Source organism: Carcharodon carcharias, chromosome 31, assembly GCF_017639515.1.
Source record: "Carcharodon carcharias isolate sCarCar2 chromosome 31, sCarCar2.pri, whole genome shotgun sequence".
In the NCBI taxonomy this organism is placed as follows: Eukaryota; Metazoa; Chordata; class Chondrichthyes; order Lamniformes; family Lamnidae; genus Carcharodon; species Carcharodon carcharias.
The window spans coordinates 28,966,105-28,988,481 of NC_054497.1; the positions used below are offsets into that span (position 1 = coordinate 28,966,105).

The 22,377-nt window shown below is 44.8% G+C and overlaps 1 protein-coding gene across 1 annotated transcript; it reads right to left on the reverse strand.

The window, feature by feature from the left end:
* Positions 1-816: 816 nt before the first annotated feature.
* Positions 817-21,356, reverse strand: LOC121271829 (desumoylating isopeptidase 1-like). Its single transcript, XM_041178126.1, has 6 exons — positions 21,118-21,356; positions 13,476-13,497; positions 13,271-13,340; positions 9,084-9,193; positions 3,993-4,115; positions 817-3,541 (listed from the first exon to the last, which is right to left on the reverse strand). Exons 1-6 carry the CDS (start codon positions 21,200-21,202, stop codon positions 3,451-3,453), a joined length of 501 nt encoding a protein of 166 aa, XP_041034060.1. The 5' UTR covers positions 21,203-21,356; the 3' UTR covers positions 817-3,450.
* Between the last annotated feature and the right edge of the window lie 1,021 nt (positions 21,357-22,377).

Here is a 22,377-nt window from a genome sequence, read left to right on the forward strand (position 1 = left end):
TCAGAGGGAAGAGGACCACTAAGCTCAAAATCTATCAAAACACACAGCTAAGAAATAAACAAACGATTAATCATGAATTTCAGCAATATACACATAGTCAGAGGGACTGCTATAGCTCAGGAGGCAACACTTGCAATACCTCCGGGAACCCCCACCCAGCCATCACGTTTCAGTATTTGGACAAGTCAGGTAATTCCCATTCTGATTGGCCAAACCTGCAGCGCGGAGAAACAAAATGAAAACTGGGTGATTCGATTTGCTTTGGAGATTGCAGTTATCGTGGCAACACAGGGTGAAAATATCAACAAAAAAGTCACCAGGAGATTTCAGCACTGCACTCTATTTTTGTTCTCGTACCCAAAGCCAACTGTTTGCAATTAGTTTTAGGATTTGGGAGTACATCAGCCCCTAGGAGTGCAACAGGGAGACTGGAGGGGACAAGGGAGAAAATTATTTCAAGAAGGAATGTCACTCTCCAATATTAAACTTAGTTTGAAGTCCCAGTCAGTCAGCTCAATCAATCTACACAAAACTATAGAACTTTTTTTTTTTCCAAAAAGAATTTTTAAAAAGTATATTTAGACTATATTTCTGAAAAAGAGAGACTTTTTTGTTGAAGCTTTTGTCTTGCATTCAACAGGACAATTCGCGAGAAAATACCAATGTCAGGGGAAACAACATATAACGCCTGAGAAGACAGTGTTGATTGGTTGGTAAGTGGACTTAATTGGTAGAGGTGTTGCCATGGAGATTGCACCAGTTGACAGTGACTTACAGTTAACTGCCAAACATTGTTTGGGGGGGGGGGGGGGGGGGGGGGGGGGAAGACAAAAAATGTTTCTTTTTTCAGCATTACTCAAGTTTTGTACTACCAAACAACTAATTAGACTATAATAAACCCAAGCTGCATTTTGAGGTTTTACTGAGATTTAGGCTGGAGAGAAGTTTTTCCAGAGGGCTGAAGCTCAGGACAATTCATCCCTGGCATGGGAATATTGAAGTTATTATTCTGCACATGATTCTACATGTCAAAGGTATCCAACTTGGGTATAGTTACCCCAACCAAACAGGTTTAGGGTTCAAACCATATCCCAAATCCCACAATATAGCACCAGCACAGTGCCATACCCAGCAGCACAGGAATCTTATAGCTAACTTGTTAGTGCACTAATCAATTCAGCCAACCCAAATTTTACAAATTCATTGCCTGGAGCTAGGGCAATTGGGGTGGATTTGACTCTTTGCAGCTGGTATTGTAACTGGTCCTGCCTGGCTCTGGGAAATTGAGCTGAAATTGTTAGGAAATGGAAGAGCAGACCTTCAAGCTGAGGGACAAAATTAGTTTCACAAAAAGTATTATCAGTCCAGCAAGGTCTTTGGGAGTAGGGCTGATTAGTTTGGCTGGCTTGCACACAATGCTCAATAACACCAACAGTGAGGATTCAATCTCTGTACTAGCTGAGGTAGTTCTTGGTGCCTGGCTCTTCTACTTGCCCCATTGTGATATCATGGTATCACTGAGCCATGATTAGCAACCCTCGGAGAACGAGGACTCTACATACAGAGAGTGCATGCGAGAGCGAGAGTAAGATCTTCAGCATCTGGACCAGGGTTGTCCAATAGAAATTGCTACCTAGCTACAGGGTGTGGCTATAGCAATGCCATTTTGGTCACATACTATTGTTAGTCAAATAAACAACTTGCATACACTACAAAAAATACAGGTAATTGCACTTCATACAAATGTATTTACGTCACAAACATCTGCCACCATTCAGCAACCAAGGAAGCATAATAAAAAAACACCTGCGTGCTATTTCAACAACAAATGCCCAAAAAGGTTAAAAGTTCACATGCACACCCCATGCAAATGGGAGCACTGAGATCTCACACCCTAGAACAATGTATATTGTTCATTTTTTTGTTTTACCAATCAGGAATGCAATTTTCCACATCTGGATTCCCAATTCGCTGGTGGCTAACATGTTGGACAACACTGAACTGGATGTGGCTACATGCTGTAACTCCTCATACTGCTGCCTGGGAAAAACTCAACAGGCCCGGGTGAGTTTTGAACCTTGGGAGCTTGTTGGTCTGCTCAGTGACTCCTGAGATGGCCTCTGGTCTGCTTTTTTACAGTAGGGATGGCCAATACTGAATTGCACAGGGAAGTGCAGGTTCACTCTCTAGCTTGTTAATTAGCTGGTCTCAAATGGGGTGGGTGTAAAGGAAGAGATACAACCTTTTGGGTTAGGGGATGTGAACAGCTCGATACACTGCTCCTGACTGCTAGCCAGTAATGGTGTGGGGAAATATGTATACAGGGATACCTGGTGAAAATAGGTTCATGCCTGACAACGAGGGCTCCAAATTCAAAAAGACTGCCAGCACTCATCATTCCAATGAGTGGCCTGCTGGCAAGCAAAGGTTTCTGTGTCCTAGTGAAGCCATCCTCCGGCATCATAGCCTGGGCAGGAGGGACAAGGGGACAACAACCCGAGGAAAGAAACAAAGTGAGTGCTTTGAGACTAAAGTAGTTTGAAACTGGGAGACCTCGTTTGGCTCCACCCTCAGGCCAGTATGTTTTAACAATACGCAAACGCTTTCTACATTGATCAGGTGAAAGGCAGAAAAAGGAAAGGGCTCAACTCCTCCTGCAGTTGTAGCCAAGTGCTGATAGTCACAAGGACAGTGCAGGGATTGTGCTATGAACAGAGTGCAGTACCTAGGAAGTGTGCAGAGGCTTAAAGCACAGAAGTTAACTGCCAAGTACCAGGAGAAAAGACATACAGAAGGTGGTGCCGGCTACAGCACAGCAAGGACTGAACGAGGGAAATTCCCCTGCCTGAACGGTGCAAACAAAAAAACTGATTTCCATCTGAACATGGGTGGATTCCGGAGAGAATTAAGGTTTAGATGGGCAGCAATTTGAAGTGAGCAAATAAGACATCAAGGCATAGTGCCTGAAGTATATTTTTCCCTCTCATATGCAACACAGCTATACCAAATAAACTCAGCGACAAAACTGGAAACATTACCCCCTTGCATTGGCCAATACATTGGCAACGATGCTGGCACGACAGTGGGTGAACACAGATTTCCATGCTGGTGGCCTACTTTGGAGTTGTCAGTGTGGGAGGAATAAATACATTATAAAGTATTCAATCTCTCAAGACTGCCTCTTGGTATAGTTCAAAGACAGCTGATGAGGGAGCATGATAACCTGATGTATTGCACTGTAGAGTTCAGTATTTTTGTATTAGGTGCACATTTCAAATAGATTTTAAAAAAGCATTTCTACCACTTTTCAATGTTCTATGTTAAGTTAGATACGAGATGAAAGATACTTGAAGGGAAATCTTCACTTTTTTTTTGAAAATCACTGTATAGTTCTGAGAGGCCTGTCACTGTACAAGTCTTCACAGTCAGCAGCTCCCAGGTTCGCTTCTACTAGCTCGGATTCTGTTCATTGAAGCTGCTTCCTCCCACTGGCTGTATCTGAACCGAATCCAGGATTGGTTTAATGAGTTGGCCGAAAGGGCTGACAGAAACAAAAAGGACAGGAACAAAGAAGTTAGTCATTAATGAAGAAAGGTGCCCATTTTTGCCCTTCCAATCTTAAGGCTCCTTGCTGGGGTCTGGGTTGTGAGATTACTGGTAGCTCTCTGGTTCCTGGGCCAAGTCGGAGTGCAGTGGATGCTGCCAGGCCACTCGCCCATGGAGGATGATCTTGTTTCTTCCCTCGTGCATATGCAGGTACACAGCTTCCTGCTGGGATTGGGAAACCTGGCTGGTTGTCCTTCCCTCACCCATTAAGGTTAATGATAGGGAATTAAGAGCATAGACTACAGATCAAATCTGGAATCTTCGGTGGGCATGGATCAGTTACATGCTGCTTTTACCCACTGAGACTTCAGAAACTCCTGCAGTACCCCAACATGGGTCAATGCATTCAAAAAAGAGACAAAAACCTCAAGGGCAACAGTACTCACGTTGATAAGACCTCAGAAGGCAGGTCAGTGATGTAGGATGGAATCTTCTTCCCAGTGAGGAACTGGGAAACTTCATTACTGAACGTATTGCAGTTATGTTCAAAGAGCTTGTAGCACTCTCCCCTGTAACAAAAGGATAAAGTGAGCAATTCCAAAGAAACAAAGGCCCAATAGCCTCCTAATCATTCTATCAGCTGTGCAGGCTCTTACACGACCAATTTATTTACTCCTCCTCCAAAACCCTTGTCTCACTGCCAAGCACATTTCTCTCTTCAAGTGCTTATCCAATTCTCTTTTGAAAGCCACGATTGAATCTGCTATCACAGATCCTCCAGCAGTGCAATCCAGATCTTAACCATTCACTGTGTAAAAAAAGTATTTTCCTCATGTCACCTCAGGTTCTTCTGCTATCACCTTAAATCAGTGCTCTTTGTCCCCATTGGTGGAAGAATCGAGAACCAGTTTCTCTCCATTAACAATGTCTGGACCCCTCACGATTTTGTCCACCTCTATCAAATCTTCTCTCAACCTTCTTGGCTCCAAGGAGAAGAACTCCAACTTCTCCAATTTATCCACGCAACTGAACGCCTTCATCCCTGCAGCAATTCTCGTACATCCTTGCTGCACCCTCTCAAGGCAGGTTCAATGTCCAAGTAACTGATCTTAGCTGTGGAGGTCTCAACATAAACTCTGCTCCAGCACAAAACAGTGGTTTCAGGAGAGAACAGTAACTTGATTAACATTTACCTACTTTAAACAACCAATTTTGAGTTTGTTTCACACTGCTCATTACGTACATCAATATGGTTACCCAAATATTAGCGAAAAGGTAATTAAATCTCCATGGCCTGAATGAGAACAAGGCATAGAATTGGTAACATAATCTAGCCCGGTCTGCCGGGTGAATGCAAAGATCCAACAGCACTTATTCAAAGAGCAAAAGTGTCCTCCCAGTGGGCATACCAACATTTATCCTTCACGCAACACTGAAACCAGAGTTTTGGCTTCAGGATGACCTGGACAAACTGGTGAAACAGGCAGAAACATGGCACATGGAGCTCATTGCTGAGGTGTGTGAAGTGATGCAGTTTGGGGAGATTAATATGGGAAGACAGTAGATAAGGGTAATACCGTAGTTGTAATTTATCTCAATAAACTAAGGAATAAGGCCAGAAAATGCAGAATCAGGGGATAAGTAGCAGAATGGATTGCTAGCTGGCTTCAAGACAGAAAACAGAGTGGGAGTGAAGGGTGGTTTTTCAGAGTGGCATAAGGTGAAAAGTAGTGTTCCACAAGGATCGGTGCTGTTCAGAATTTATATTAACAATTTCAACTTTGGAAACAAAAACACAAGTTACATTTGAGGATGTCACCAAATTGCGGTGCGAGATAGTCAATACTCAAGGAGAACTGCAACAAATTACTGGAGGACATTCAACTTGCAGAGCGGACAAATAATTGACAAATGAATTTCAACACAGGTAATTGTGAGGCAGTACATTTTGGAATCACAGTGCAGAAGAGGCCCTTCAGCCCATTGAGTCTGCACCAACACATGAGAAACACCTGACCTACCTACCTAATCCCATTTACCAGCACTTGGCCCATAGCCTTGAATGTTATGACGTGCCAAGTGCTCATCCAGGGACTTTTTAAAGGATGTGAGGCAACCCGTCTCCACCACCCTCCCAGGCAGAGCATTCCAGACCATCACCATCCTCTGGGTAAAAAAGTTTTTCCTCACATCTCCCCTAAACCTCCTGCCCCTCACCTTGAACTTATGTCCCCTCATGACTGACCCTTCAACTAAGGGGAACAGCTGCTCCCTATCCACCCTGTCCATGCCCCTCAATTTTGTACACCTCGATCAGGTCACCCCTCAGTCTTCTCTGCTCCAACGAAAACAATCCAAGTCGATCCAACCTCTTTTAATTAATTAAATGTTTCATCCCAGGCAACATCCTGGTGAATCTCCTCTGCACCCCCTCCAGTGCAATCACATACTTCCTATAATGTGGTGACCAGAACTGCACATAGAACTCCAGTTGTGGCCTCACCAGGGTTCTATACAACTTCAACATGACCTCCCTACTTTTGTAATCTATGCCTCGATTGATAAAGCCAAGTGTTCCATATGCCTTTTTCACCACCCCACTAACATGCCCCTCTGCCTTCAGAGGTCTATGGACACACACGCCAAGGTCCCTTTGTTCCTCAGGACTTCCTAGTGTCATGCCGTTCATTGAATACTTCCTTGTCAAATTACTCCTTCCTCACACTTTTCAAGATTAAATTCCATCCACTTATCTGCCCATTTGACCATCCTGTCTACACAGCCCAAGACACTCAACCTCACTGTTAACCACCCGGCCAATCTTTGTGTCATCCACAAACTTACTAATCCTATTCCCCACATAGTCATCTATGTTGTTTATATAAATGACAATAGGGACCCAGCACAGATCCCTGTGGTATACCACTGGACACTGGCTTCCAGTCACTAAAGCATCCTTCTGTCATCACCCTCTGCCTCCTACAACTAAGCCAATTTTGCAACCACCTTATCAAATTACCCTGTATCCCATATAGTGAAGGACACTTACTATTTGTAAGATGAGAGTCTGTGTGGGGTAGAGGAATAGAGGGATTTCAGAATGTAAATACATCAATCACCAAACGTTGCACCACAGGTTAGAATGGCCAAAGAAATAAAACAAAACCAAGCACAAGGTTTTATTTCTAGACGGATAGAATTGAAAAGTAGGGAAATTATGCTAAACCTGTGTCAAACCTTGATTAGACCATGCTTAAATGTACTGTGTGCAGTTCTGGTTGCCATAATATAAAAAGGATCTGCTTACACAAACATAAGATTACACTGGTAAATAGGGTCAGAGTAGGGAAAAATAGCAAAAGGGTTCATTAAAGGCTCTTTATCTATCTGCATTCATTAGATGGATGAATTGATAGCGTGAACTGAAATAAATGGGTACGTTACAACAGACATTACAGAGGCATGGTTGCATGAACATTCACCCCCCAGCATGGACTACTGAGGATACAGGCCTAGGGTTAAAGATTCCACCTACGTTGTACCAGAGAACGGAGGACACAGATTCCACTTGCACCTCATTGGATTGCTAGTATAATGCAATATAAAACTAAAGGCACCACATTTAAGCTGTATAAATCTTTGACATGGTCACATTTTATCCCAGTTTTGTTCCCAACAGGAAATTAAAGGCAGCCAAAATGATACGAAGTTTCAGGGCTCATAGCTATTAGAATCGGCTCCACAAGTTGGATCTATTTTCTTGAGAAACCACAATCTGTGGTCAGATATAATTGAAGTTTTTAAAATGATGATGTTCTAAGATTCTGTTCTGCTCAATTGGATATTTAAGATAGATAGTGATGCAAGACTGGGATGGGGGGCAGGGGGCACATGCATTAATGGGAGTAAAATCAATAGGCAAAGAGTTAGGTTAAACATTAGAAAAGCTTATAATTTCCAGTCATCATACTCTGGAATAGATTACTGAAACATGAGGTAAGAATGAATTCCCTGTAGTCCATTAAAAGAAATCAGTTCTTGAGAACTTATAACTTTCTAATATATTACTATGTCCGCTATTAAGGGAAGCTTGCCCTAGATTACGGTTAAAATTGCAGGGGTCTCTTGGAACTTTGATTGCCTTGGGGTGGTTGGGGGCGGGGAGGGGAGGGGAGGAGGAGAGAGAGAGAGGAGAGAGAGGAGAGAGAGAGAGAGAGAGAGAGAGGAGAGAGAGAGAGAGAGAGATAGAGAGAGGAGAGGAGAAAAAGAAAAATTTCAGTTTTTCCTGAACTGAATTCGGCCTATTTTCCTCCTTTGGCTTTTTATCCCTCTCCCAGGAGATTGAGAGATTTACGGTGGACAGGGGTGTAGTGTTTGTGGCCACATCGTGTCTGAACGAGGTGGGCTCGATGGAACTGCTGGCCTTTCTTCATCCTTCCTTTCATAGCAAAAAACTAGTGGACAATCACAAAAAATATTTTAAAAGGGTGACGAATTCTTCGCCTTATCTTAGGAGGTATGGAATATAAAGGTTGAAATTGTGTTACAATTACAATAAGCTCTGGTTAGACCCAATTGGATACTACACTCAGTTCTAGGAGCCACACATCAGGAAGGCTATATTGGCCTGGCGGGGTGAAGGGTTGACAGGATAATCCTAAATTAATAGGATTAAACAGAAGACAGGCTGAATAAACTCAACTTGTATTCTCTTGAATATAGAAGTGATTGAAGTGCTTAAGATGCTTAAAGGAGTTGCTAGGGGAGATGGAGAAAAACTATTTCCCCAGGTGTCAAGAGTCCAGAACAAGGGGGTGATGGGTGTCAATTAAAGATTTCAAAACCTGAGATGAGTAGATTTTTGTTAGGCAACAGTACTGAGGGTTACAGAGCCAAGGTGGGTGGATGGAGTTGAGATAAAATCTTAACGTTTACTATTCAGCAAACCTGTGAGGTTACAACTTCCATCCCCATGGAAGAGCCCACCTATTCCACGCAGTAATACAGACTGAACAAGGTAAGAACATTTTACTTCTAATGAAGAGTCATACGGACTCGAAACGTTAACTCTTGTCTTCCTCTTCACAGATGCTGTCAGACCTGCTGAGCTTTCCCAGAAATTTTCGTTTCTGTTTCAGATTTCCAGCATCCGCAATATTTTGCTTTTAACTGAAGTAATTCCGGTGACACTTAGGGAACCATCCCTACTGTGAGCGTCAGCAGCTTCCAAACAGGAATCTTCTTTTTTGTAAACAGCTCTCCTGTGACGCAGCACTGCCTCCACAGGCAGGAAGATGTAATTGCAAAGTGAGAAGTTTGCATTGGTACTTCCTGAAATAAATGTGGTCATTTATAACACAAGTGCCTGGACAAGATGTATGCACAGTAGTTAAGATTGAATATATTATATAGATGGAAATGCTACCAATGCTTATGACTGCCAGTGAACCTAAAACCATGGGGTATTCCTGCATTTGATTCAGGGCAACCCATCAAAGCAGGTCCACTCAAAGCACATGGAGCAAAGAGTAACTAACCTGAAGGCCGATTCTCCCAGAGATGATAAATACTCCATGATTAACTCCTCAGTCACTTCGGTGGTCCCAAGATCAATGACAGAGTCAGGCGGCCCAAGTAAAGTCCCTCCCTGGGAACCAGAAAAAAGGGAACAGAGGACATTATAGCACATAAGATGGCCATTTGGACCCAATACCATGCAGACGCTGTGCTAAGTGTGCTTCATCATTACAACACAACTGAATTTATGGTGTATAATTCTCTTATCGCTCCCACATACATCATCATTCTCAGTTGTTTGGGAGAGATTGCCCGACACAAGAATAACTCTACATTCCTGGGGTTAAGACTTAAAATTATCTCTGACTGGAGGGTAATCTATCAGGATAGTAACCAAATGCCAAGCAGTAATGTGAGTGAAGAAGACGACATTATATCGATCACTGGTAAAATATTAACTCCCCATATATCTCAGCTGCCATGATAACTTAATTAGCTTCAGTATCAACAGGACTTTAAACTAGAAAGTGGTGGGGGGGGAGGGAAGGGTAAAACTCCAAGGAGTATGACTAATGGGAAACAAAGCAGCAGGTTAGTGTGTGGGGGGTGGATTCAACTTCATGGAAAATTATGAAAAAACTGAAAAGAAAGGAGAGCCCAGGAGAGGCTATTAAAGTCTCCAGAACACAAAATAGGACAGAGTGTTTGGAAAGGGCTAGGAATCTAACTTCAAGCACATCTGATAAAGGGACGACAATGAGAAAGGGGATGGGAAATACAGGACTGAAGGTGTTGTATCTGAATGCATGCAGTATACGAAATAAGGTAAATGAGCTTGTGGCGCAGATTGAAATTGGCAGGTATGATGTGATGGGCATTACGGAGACATGGCTACAAGGGGATCAGGACTGGGAGCTAAATATCCAAGGATATACATCCTATCGAAAAGATAGGCAGGTTGGCAGAGGGGGTGGGGTTGCTTTGTTAGTAAGAAATGACGTAGGGTCAGATGATGTAGAATCTGTGTGGGTAGAGTTGAGGAACCGCAAAGATAAAAAAAATCATAATGGGAGTTATGTACAGGCTTCCGAACAGTAGTCAGGATGTGGGGCACAAGATACACCAGGAGAAAGAAAAGGCGTGTAAGAAAGGCAAGGTTACAGTGATCATGGGGGATTTCAATATGTTGGTAGACTGGGAAAATCAGGTTGGTAGTGGATCCCAAGAAAAGGAATTTGTAGAATGTCTACGAGATGGCTTTTTGGAGCAGCTTGTGGTGGAGCCCACTAGGGAACAGGTAATTCTAGATTTAGTGATGTGTAATGAGGCAGATTTGATAAGGGAGCTTAAGGTGAAGGAACCCTTAGGAGGAAGTGACCATAATATGATAGAATTTACCCTGCAATTTGAGAGGAAAAAGCTGTAATCAGATGTAACGGTATTACAGTTGAATAAAGGCAACTACAGAGGCTTGAGGGAGGAGCTGGCCAGAATTGACTGGGAGATGAGCCTAGCAGGAAAGACAGTGGAACAGCAATGGCAGGAGTTTCTGGGAGTAATTTGGGAGACACAGCAAAAATTCATCCCTAGGAAGAAGCATACTAAAGGGAGGACGAGACAACCATGGCTGACAAGGGAAGTCAGGGATAGCATAAAAGCTAAAGAGAAAGCATACAATGCGGCAAAGAGCAGTGGGAAACCAGGGAATGGGGAAGCCTACAAATCCCAACAGAGGACAACTGAAGAAGAAATAAGGAGGGAGAAGATTAAACATGAGGGTAAACTAGCCAGTAATATAAAAGAAGATTGCAAGAGTTTTTTTAGGTATATAAAGGGTAAGAGAGAGGCAAAAGTGGACATTGGGCTCTGGAGAATGACGCTGGAGAAGTAGTAGTGGAGAACAAAGAAATGGCAGAGGAACTGAATAGGTACTTTGTGTCAGTCTTCACGGTGGAAGACACGAGTAACATCCCCAAAGTTCAAGAGAGTCGGGGGGGCAGAGGTGAGTATGGTGGCCATTACCAAGGAGAAGGTGCTAGGAAAACTGAAAGGCCTGAAGGTGGATAAATCACTTGGACCAGATGGATTACACCCCAGAGTTCTGAAGGAGATAGCTGAAGAGATAGAGGAGGCGTTAGTGGTGATCTTTCAGGAATCACCGGAGTCAGGGAGGGTCCCAGAGGACTGGAAAATCACTAATGTAACCCCCTGTTTAAGAAGGGAGTGAGGCAAAAGACGGGAAATTACAGGCCGATTAGCCTGACAATGGTCGTTGATAAGATTTTAGAGTCCATTATTAAGGATCAGATATCAGAATACTTGGAAGTGCATGATAAAATAGGGCAAAGTAAGCATGGTTTCATCAAGGGGAGGTCATGCCTGACAAATCTGTTAGAATTCTTTGAGGAGGTAACGAGTAGGTTAGACAAAGGAGAGCCAATGGATATTATCTACTTGGACTTCCAGAAGGCCTTTGACAAGGTGCCGCACAGGAGGCTGCTCAGTAAGATAAGAGCCCATGGTGTTAGAGGCAAGGTACTAGCATGGATAGAAGATTGGCTGTCTGGCAGGAGGCAGAGAGTGGGGATAAGGGGGTCCTTCTCAGGATGGCGGCCGGTGACTAGTGGAGTTCTGCAGGGGTCAGTGTTGGGACCACAACTTTTCACGTTATACATTAATGATCTAGATGAAGGAACTGAGGGCATCCTGGCTAAGTTTGCAGATGATACAAAGATAGGTGGAGGAACAGGTAGTATTGAGGAGGCGGGGAGGCTGCAGAAGGATTTGGACAGGTTAGGAGAATGGGCAAAGAAGCGGCAGATGGAATATAACGTGGGGAAGCGTGAGGTCATGCACTTTGGTAGGAAGAATAGAGGCATAGACTATTTTCTAAATGGGGAGAGAATTCAGAAATCTGGAGTGCAAAGGGACTTGGGAGTCCTAGTCCAGGATTCTCTTAAGGTTAACTTGCAGGTTGAGTCGGTAGTTAGGAAGGCAAATGCAATGTTGGCATTTATTTCAAGAGGACTAGAATATAAAAGCAGGGATGTGCTGCTGAGGCTTTATAAGGCTCTAGTCAGACCACATTTAGAATATTGTGAGCAATTTGGGCCCCGTACCTCAGGAAGGACGTTCTGGCCCTGGAGAGGGTCCAGAGGAGGTTTACGAGAACGATCCCAGGAATGAAAGGCTTAACATATGAGGAACGTTTGAGGACTCTGGGTCTATACTCGATGGAGTTTAGAAGGATGAGGGGGGATCTGATTGAAACTTACAGAATACTGAAAGGTCTGGATAGAGTGGACATGGGGAAGATGTTTCCATTAATAGGAGAGACTAGGACCCGAGGGCACAGCCTCAGAGTAAAGGGAACAGAGATGAGGAAAAACTTCTTTAGCCAGAGAGTGGTGAATCTATGGAATTCATTGCCACAGAAGGCTGTGGAGGCCAGGTCATCGAGTATATTTAAGACCGAGATAGATAGGTTCTTGATTGGTAAGGGGATCAAAGGTTACGGGGAGAAGGCGGGAGAATGGGGTTGAGAAACTTATCAGCCATGATTGAATGGCGCAGCAGACTCGATGGGTCGAATGGCCTAATTTCTGCTCCTATGTCTTATGGTGTTTTAGTATCCCTAAGTCAGGGAGAAGAAAATGAGCAGGATTCTGTACTAGATCATTGTACAGCACCCTCAGAGTTTGAACTTGATCGCAACGGGATTATTAAAAGCATGGACAATGTGCCAGGAGATATTGTTTTTGTGGTGGTTGAGTTTGGAGGAATTTTGGGCAAGCTCTACAAACTCAGATACTGGCTGAGGATGGCCACCCAGCAGGAAGCTTTATTTTGTTCCCTACAAGGGTGATCAACCAGTCAAGTAGGATTCCAGAAGAGGGAGTGAAGACTACGTTCTTAACTTCTTCAAGATAGCACTTAATGGATTCTGGAAAACAAGGTGGTCACATATATACGGAAGGCAAGAGTCAGTTATATTCTGCAGAATTAGTGGGCCTGGGTCTCCCTGACTGCCCCCGTGGACAGGGGGAGAATTTTGTTCAAAACTAACTGCTGAGTTAGCTAGTGGTCTGCCGCATTAGCCCCACTGAGGGTTGTGAAGGGGCGGGTTGATGCACAAACATGAAATCGGCCGAAGAATAGGACAGGTGCACGTAGATAAACATATAGGAGATGTAAGGAGAGCACTCACGGGCTGACAGTTAGCAATTCCACTGGACCCATAGAAGAACTCCTCCCCATTGACAACAATTGCAGTATGCCTGAAGGAGGGACAAATACAAATACGTATTAATCATTAAAATAGACAGACACACATATGTTAATACATACTTATATACAAGCCCTTTGATTGCCAAAGGCCAATACTTGCTTTGAAAATTCACAGATTAACTCACCATATTCCTTCAAGCTGTTTTCCTGTTTAAAAAGAAGGAAAAAAAGAGATGAGTGTCTAAACAGGAGGTGGGATGAATAGAATTAGCAGGCTGGATCCTTAACTCTCAGATACAGATGTCAGGATTACTTTTCACTCTGAAGAGCCATGGTCATTGCATAGGAGACCAAGACTGAAACACGTGGGAGAGTGTTGGAGACGGCACAGATTTAAAGTAATCAGTAAAAGGTGCAAAAGCGACACAAGTAAAACTTTTTCATGTAACGAGTGGTTAAGGCCCGAGAGTGTGCTGGAGGCAGGTTCAATTGAAACATTCAAAAGAAAATTAGACTGTTATTTGAAAAGGAAGAATGTGCAGGGTTATGGGGAGAGGTGAGGAATGGCACTAGGTCAACTGTTCATTCGGAGAGCTGGTGCCAACACGATGGGATGAATAGCCTCCTGCACTGTAACAATGTGATTCTATAAATCAGGAAGCACGTGATTTGGATCTTGAAAGCTTAAAGATTGAAAGGGAGAGAAAATCTAGACAGGCAAAGAATTGTAGAGAACTGAAATCCTGGAAGAGAGTAGATTGTCCAAGTGATTTCGTTTCAGCACAGCAAGTTTATGAGGTGGCTGGAAGGGAGAGTGTAGGGTGATACTTGGAGAGAGAACGGAACAGGGTCTAGGCCTAATTAGAGACACACAACTGAAGAGGCAATGATGCTGGAGGTGAGGGGGATCATTTGTCAGCAGCTTTTTACCCCCTATATTGCTCAGTTGTTTCCTTTAATTCCTCCTTTCTAAAGGCACAGGCACTCGCTGGTGTCCAGGCTCCTTAGTTGCCCTCCCAATACACTGAGCGAGGATCCATTCCACCTGAAAGACTTGACAGTGAGTGTTAGCAGGCACTGGGTGTCCTGATTTAAACAGCCTGCTGCTGCTCACTGTCTACTTTATACCTCAAGGACCCCTTGTGTGAAATACTGGCAGCTGTTGGTGCCTGTAGGGGCAGAGGAGAAAAGGTGGGGGAACTTGATGATGTCATCTGGATTCCAAGTTCCATCATCTGTTAGAATTTTTGGCTCTCCTCTAGCTGCCCTGATGGTGGACCACCTTCGTCCTGAACTGCTGTGTAGCAATTTTCATATGTCCGTGTGGCATAGCAGAGAGTAGTTAGGAGTCAATCACATTGGTGTGGGACTGGAGTCACATATTGACGAGACTAGTTAAGGACGGCGGTCTGGTCAGAGTTTTTAAATGACAACCTGAGTTTCATGGCCATTTTTACCGATTGCTTTTTTAAAAAAAAAGAATTCAAATTCTCAAACTCCCATGTCACAGTGGGATTTAAACCCATGCTCTCTGGATTACAAGTTCATTTATATGTTCAATCCACCACCGTACCCAACATATGCAGGTGACATGAGAGTCTGTTTTCATTGAGTTTTGTATTATTTTTACCTGTGATGGTATCATGGTGGGTACGAATGGAGAACAGGCCTGTGATTCAGTATATGTTCTCACAGCAATGCAAAGTTACAAGAGCATCATTCAAAAGGCATATCAGTCTAGAATCATGTTGGCTTGGAAACATGGTCTCTCTATCACCATGGTAAATAAGCTAAGTGATTACCCTGTATTAATCATATTATACAGAGCCATGTAGGGATTGTGGTTCTGGGCTCACTCTTTAAAAGCTGCATCCCAGTTACTGAGGCAACTAGTTTTTTTTTTTCTTCAATCCTAGATCTTGCATTTCAGTACTTTCAATGCACTCCCCCCCGCCGATCACAAAGGAATGAGACCATTCAATGTGCAACAATTTATATTTATGTAATGTCTTTAGCGAAAGGAAACTTTCCAAGGTGCTTCACAGGAATATTATAAAACAAAGTCTGATGCTGAGCTGCATAAGGAAATATTAGGTCAGGTAACAAAAAGCTTGGTCAAAGAGGTAGGTTTTAAGGAGTGCCTTAAAGGAGAAAAGTGAGGTAGAGAGGCGGAGAGGTTTAGGAAGGGAATTCCAGAGCTTGGGGCCCAGGCAACTGAAGGCACGGCCGCCAATGGTGAAGCGATTATATTTAGAATGCACAAGTAGCCAGGATTAGAGGAGCGCAGATATCTCGGAGGGTTGTGGGGCTGGAGGAGATTACAGAGATAGGGAGAGGTGATCAGCGGAGGGATTTGAAAACAAGGGTGAAAATTTTACCAAGCGAGGTGCTGTTTGACTGGAAGTCAGTGCAGGTCAGCAGGCACAGGGGTGGTACGGGAATGGTACTTGCTGCGAGTTAAGACATGGGAAGCAGAGTTTTCTATGGAGGGTAGAATGTAGGAGACCAGCCAGTAATGCATTGGAATAGCTGAACATAATGGTAACAAAGGCACAATTGAGGGTTTCAGCAGCAGATGAGCTGTGAGGCAGTCCTACAAGCATAAAAAGCCTGTTCCAACACTTAGATTATGGTTGATGTACACCTCAAATATATTTTCCTGCCTTTGCTCCTTATCCTTTGATATCTTTACCTAAAAAAAGAAATCCACTTTAGTCTTGAAATCTCCAGTTTCCCTTGCATCCACATCCCTTTTGGGCACATTTCCAGAATTCCATAACCCTTTCAGAAAATGTACTTCCTGTTCTCATTCCTAAAAGGGGAAAGATTGAGGAGACTGGACCTACGTTCGCTAGAGTTTAGAAGAACGAGAAGTGAATTAATTGAACCTTAGAATTCTTACAGGGCTTGACAGGGTAGAGGCTGTTTCCCCTGACCGGGGGCGGGGGGGCAGGGAGAGAGAGAGAGAGGGTCAAGGTCTAGAACCAGAGGGCTCAGTCTCATTTAGGGCTGAGAGGAGGAATTTCTTCACTCAGAGGGCTGTGGAAATTCATTCATTGTGTATATTCAAGACAGAGATTGATAGATGCCTCAATATTAAAGATATCAAGGGGTATGGGGATAGTGCAGGAAAATGGCGCTGAGGTGGAAGACCAGCCATGATCTAGTTGAATGGTGGAACAGGCTTGACGGGCCAAATGGCCTACTTGAGATGTGGGCGTAGCTGCTGAGGCCCAGCATTTGTTGCCCATCCTTAATTGCCCTTAAACTGAGTGGCTTGCTCTGCCATTTCAGAGGGTGTTTAAGAGTCAACCACATGGCTGTGGGTATGGAGTCACATGTAGGACAGACCAGGTAAGGCCGGCAGATTTCCTTCTTTAAAGGGGCATTAGTGAACCAGATGGGTTCTTACAACGATTGGCAATAGCTTGATAGTCACCATAGTCCTAAGACGAGCTTCATATTCCAGATTTTATTAACTAAATTTAAATTCCACCAGCTGCCATGGTTGGATTAGAACCCATGTCCCCAGACCATTCGCCTGGATTACTAGCCCAGCAACATTACCACTGTGCCACCATCTACCCCCATCATCTGCTCCTGCTCCTATTTCCTATCAAAGGCTCAGCTGTCATTTTAGTGTTTTGGAGTGCGCCAGTTGGGGAAATAGTTTCCCTTGAACCTACTGAAGCAATGGTCTCCGGCCCCCTCCACACACTTCACTCCCTGGTCACTGTTTGAGGCTTAATCAGACCATTTGTAGCAATGCTATCCTATTTGATAGCTGAGCTTCTGACCCCAAAACATCGCCATTTCCAATACCACCTACTTCCAGCTTCGGTAAAATCATCTGTCTGATCCTCAGCTCATCAGCTGCTGAAACCCTCATCCATTCTTTTCTTTCATATCAACTTGACTATACCAATGCTCTCCTCCCGGCCTTTCAATCTGCAACCTCTAAACTTGAGTTCTTGCTGCCCCTATCTAAATTTCCACTTCCTCAGCACCCCCAAGCCCATTGACCTACACTGCTTTCAGGTCCAGTAATGCCTCGATTTTAAAATTCTCATCCTTCATTTCAAATCTCTCTATGACCTTGGCCCTCCTCATCTCTTTAATCCTCCAGCTCTGTAACCAAGGATATCTGTGCTCCTCCAATTCTGGCCTCTTGCATGCATCCAATTTTAATGGCACCACCATTGGTGGCCATGCCTTCGGTTGCTTCAGCCCCAAGCTCTGGAATTCTTTCCTAAACCTCTCCAGTTCTCCCTCTCTTTCCACCTTTAAAAGACTCCTTAAAAACCAGATCTTTGACCAAATTTTCCCTCACTTGTCCCAATATCTCTGTGGCTTGGTGTCGAATTTTGCCAAATAGCACTCCTGTGAAAAACCTTGGGGTGTTTGCTACAGATATGTTGATGGTGCTATATAAAAACACAATGCTGCTGGAAGTATTGAATTTCTGTCAATTGAGTCCTGGGGTTAGACCTCCTGGCTGCAATTACTCAGTGATCACCTGCTTATGACACCATCTCATTTGAAAATGGCAGGACATGGAGGAGAGAACACAACAAACTGTAATGAAGAAGATATGTAAATTCATACCTTGCTGTTCCTTTCAGTTATTTAAACTTTTTTGCCCACAGAATGTGATTGGGAGATTAGAGCTTCATTGCACTGAATTTCCAACCTTTTTTAGCTACTGCCCTGTTTTCCTGACCTAATGCCTGTGGGGAACAGGGAGAATACTCCACGGATTTTGCCGCAGTGTTTGGTGTTCCAGTTTGCACGCAGGCCAATAGCCAATTCACCATGACAGTAGTCAGAAGCTTTGGAAGAAGGAAAAACAAAATAGTACAAAAGGCCACTGCTTTCTGAGTCAGTAACTTGAGGACTTAAATATCAAATCCACCAGAAGAATGGAGGAAAAGGTCAAGAAGTTTTTTTAAAGTGCAATGTTGAATGGTCTACGAACATAGCAACAGAATGAGGCCCTTTAGGCCTGTTCCACCTTTCAATGAGATCATCTGTGAACCAACTCCATGTTCCCTCCTTTGCCCTTAATACCAATGGTGAACAAAAATCTACCAATCTCAGACTTTGATTGATCAAACATCAATTGTATGAGTTTCATACTTCTACCATCCTGTGTGTATAGAAGGGTTTCTGACAATTAGGGTGAAAACAACGTCCATAATAGCTTTCGAGGGCCTTCAAAAAAAAGGGCATCAGGACTTTGGAACATCTCTTTCAAGGAGCAGGGCACAGGCATGATAGACAAACAGGCTCGTTCTGGTGATAGACTGTCCACCATTATTCATTACAAGCCTACCGACTCCCACAGCTACCTTGACTATAGCTTCTCACAACCTGCTTCTTGTAAGGACTCCATCCCATTCTCTCAGTTCCTTCGCCTCCGTCGCATCTGTTCTAATGATGCCACTTTCCAAAACAGTTCCTCTGACATGTCCTCCTTCTTCCTTAACCGAGGTTTTCCACCCACCGTGGTTGACAGGGCCCTTAACCGTGTCCGGCCCATCTCCCGCGCATCCGCCCTCACACCTTCTTCTCCCTCCCAGAAACATGATAGGGCCCCCTTTGTCCTCACTTATCATCCCATCAGCCTCTGCATTCAAAGGATCATCCTCCGCCATTTCCTCCAACTCCAGCATGATGCCAGCACCAAACACATCTTCCCTTCACACCCCCTGGCAGCATTTCATAGGGATCGTTCCCTCCGAGACACCCTGGTTCACTCCTCTATCATCCCCTACACCTCAACCCACTCCCACAGCACCTTCCCATGCAACCACAGAAGGTGCAACACCTGCCCCTTTACTTCCCCCCTCCTCACTGTCCAAGGACCCAAACACTCCTTTCAAGTGAAGCAGCATTTCACTTGCACTTCCCTCAATTTAGTCTATAGCATTCGTTGCTCCCAATGCGGTTTCCTCTATATTGGAGAGACCAAACGCAGACTGGGTGATCGCTTTGCGGAACACCTTCGGTCTGTCCTCAAGCATGACCCAGACCTTCCTGTCGCTTGCCATTTCAACACTGCACCCTGCTCCAATGCCCACATGTCCGTCCTTGCCCTGTTGCAACGTTCCAGTGAAGCTCAACGCAAACTGGAGGAACAGCACCTCATCTTCCAACCAGGCACTTTACAGCCTTCCGGACTGAATATTGAGTTCAACAACTTTAGATCATGAACTCACTCCTCCATTCCCACCCCCTTTCTGATCCCCCCTTTTCCAATAATTTAAATATATTTTTCTTTTCCCACTTATTTCCATTATTTTTAAATGTATTTCCATCCATTGTTTTGTCTCTACCTTTTAGCCTATTTCAATCCCTTCCCCCCACCCCACCCCCTCTAGGGCTAGCTATAACTTGCTTGTTCTGCTTTCTACCCTTAACGTCACCATTAGCATATTGCTATGTCTATGACATCTTTTGGCAATCTCCACCTATCACTGGCCCTCTATCCAGTTCTACCTGTCCCACCACCCCCCCTTAAACCAGCTTATATTTCACCTCTTTTCTATTTTTCCTTAGTTCTGTTGAAGAGTCATATGGACTCGAAACGTTAACTGTACTCCTCTCCACAGATGCTGTCAAACCTGCTGAGTTTTTCCAGCTATTTTTGTTTTTTTGTTGTTTGCTGCCTTATTACTGCTTTCATAAACATCTGAAAGTACTTTACAGACAACTTATTTTGAAGTACAAAGACTGTTAGACAACAGCAATTTCAAACACATCATCCCAGAAACAGAATGGAGATGAAAGACCCATTAAGCTGTTTTTGATGGTTCATGGTCAGAGGCGGAGGCAGCAATGGTGGTCAGAACAAGAGCTCCTCTTTCTCATGTTGTTACTGAACACTGTGTCTATTTTGTAAACACAAGCCAGCTGCTAACTCACAGGCAATAAAATTGCAAATGAGTCACACGAGTCACCTTCCTGCCTGGAATAGCCATGGGACCCCAGGCACCATTATATTTCCAAAAGAGCGTTCCAGTTTCAGCTCAGGACGTAACATAAAAGTGGATTTCGGGGTCAGGCACAGGAGGATTTTGTTCCCTCGTGCACAGCTTTATAAAAGAAAGACAATTAGGCTACTGGTTTTTATCCTGAACCCTGCAATTCTGACATAAAATAGAAAAGTCCAGAAGTCTACAAAATAGTCCCAGCCAAGGATTCTTTGCTCAAAATGTTAGCCTGACTTTTTCTTTTTCAGATACGGATGGACCCAATTATCCAAATACAGCCTCAGCAAAAAGTGCTGTGGTTCCCAGTAGCTGGGGTGACTGAATGATTGCTGCTGGCTAACCTTCCCTTCCTCTTGACTTTTGATGGGGCAAACAAAATGCTGGAGGTTGGGGGGCGTGAGAGAGAGGAAGGGGAATATTACCCTTCATACATGGAATAAATTCCATCTCTTTCCCAGCTACAGAGGTGCAATCAATTATTTATCACCAGGCATCTGTTGTAGAAACAACTTCAAAGACATAAATGCTGTAATTAAACAAAGATTTCAGATTCCATTTAAACTCATGTTACATTTCAAAACAAATTTCAAATTTTGTCAACTCATCTTTCACTTGCCACTTCTTCCAAAAATCCCCACAGAAACGTAAATACAAACTTTGTCAGTCAGCACAAATAGATAAAAATATAAAATAAAAATGAAATGTTTTATACTATTAGGTTTTTTTTAAGTTTTAATGGTTGCGGCCTAGTCTTGGTTACCCGATCCCCGGTCTCGATTTGCAGCTCCTGCCGCCTCAACCCAAACTCCCCCAGGGAGGGTTTTGCTTCACTCACCGAGCATGAGAGGACTGAACTGGCGGGCCAGCCCCCGGGAAAGGTCGTACACATAGAGTTTGACGGGGTGAGGCGGTGTGTCCATGGCACCGGGGGAAGAGGGGGGGGGGGGGGTGAGGGGCTGCTTCCCTGTCCTTCGAGGCCGCTTTGGCTTCACTCACAGCGGCTGCTCAACCACTGCAGCATCGACCACCACTATTCACAGGACACCCTCCAAATGAGGCAATCCAGGACACCCCTCTACTCATCTCACCGCCCCGCCCTCATAGCGTCACACACCACATCGCCCCACCCCCATAGCGTCATACACCACATTGCCCCGCCCCCATTAGCGTCACACACCACATCGCACCTCTACTCACCGCCCCTCCCCCATTACGTCACACACCACATCGTCCCGCCCCTTTACTCAACACCCCGCCCCATTGCATCACACAGCACACACTACTTACTGCCCCTCCCCCATAACGTCACACACCACACCGCCCTGCCCCTTTTTTCACCGCCCCCCCCCCATAGCGTCACACACCACACTGCCCTGCCCCTCTACTCAACACCCCGCCCCCATTGCGCCACACTGCACACCTCTACTTACCGCCCCGCCCCCATAGCGTCACACACCACATCGCCCGCCCCCGTAGCGTCACACACATTATCGCCCCGCCCCTACGCACCGCCCTGACCCCATGGCGTCACACGTCACACTGCCCCGCCCCTCTGCACGCCCCCATAGCGTCAAACACCGTCTAGCCTCGCCCCTGTGCTCTCGGCCCCGCCTCCTTTGTGACGCAAGCCAATAAAGCCCGCCTCTTCACTCCCTACCCCGCCTTCACGCGCCATCAGGCCCAGACGTCACACACCAACAGGCACCACGCTTGTGATGCAAGCGAAATGCGGCCGATACTGAAAATCTGAAGAAGTCATACAGACTGGAAGCAATAACTCTGTTTCTCTCTCTCCACAGGTGCTGCCAGAACTGCTGAGCTTATCCAGCAATTTCTGTTTCTTTTTCAGGCTCCACCCCTAACCGTCCGGCTCCGGAACTTTGTCCCGCCCTTTAGTGTCACACACCATCAGGCCCCACCTCTCAAAACCGGTCCCCCTCCTCATGGCGTCACACACCATCAGGCCCCTCCTCTCAAAGCCGGCCCCGCCCCCCCATGGCGTCCCACACCATCAGGGCCTGCCCCCAAGTGTCACACACATTCCGGCCCCACCCCTGAATGGCTCAGCCCCACTTCCAATAGAATGGCAAAGCGT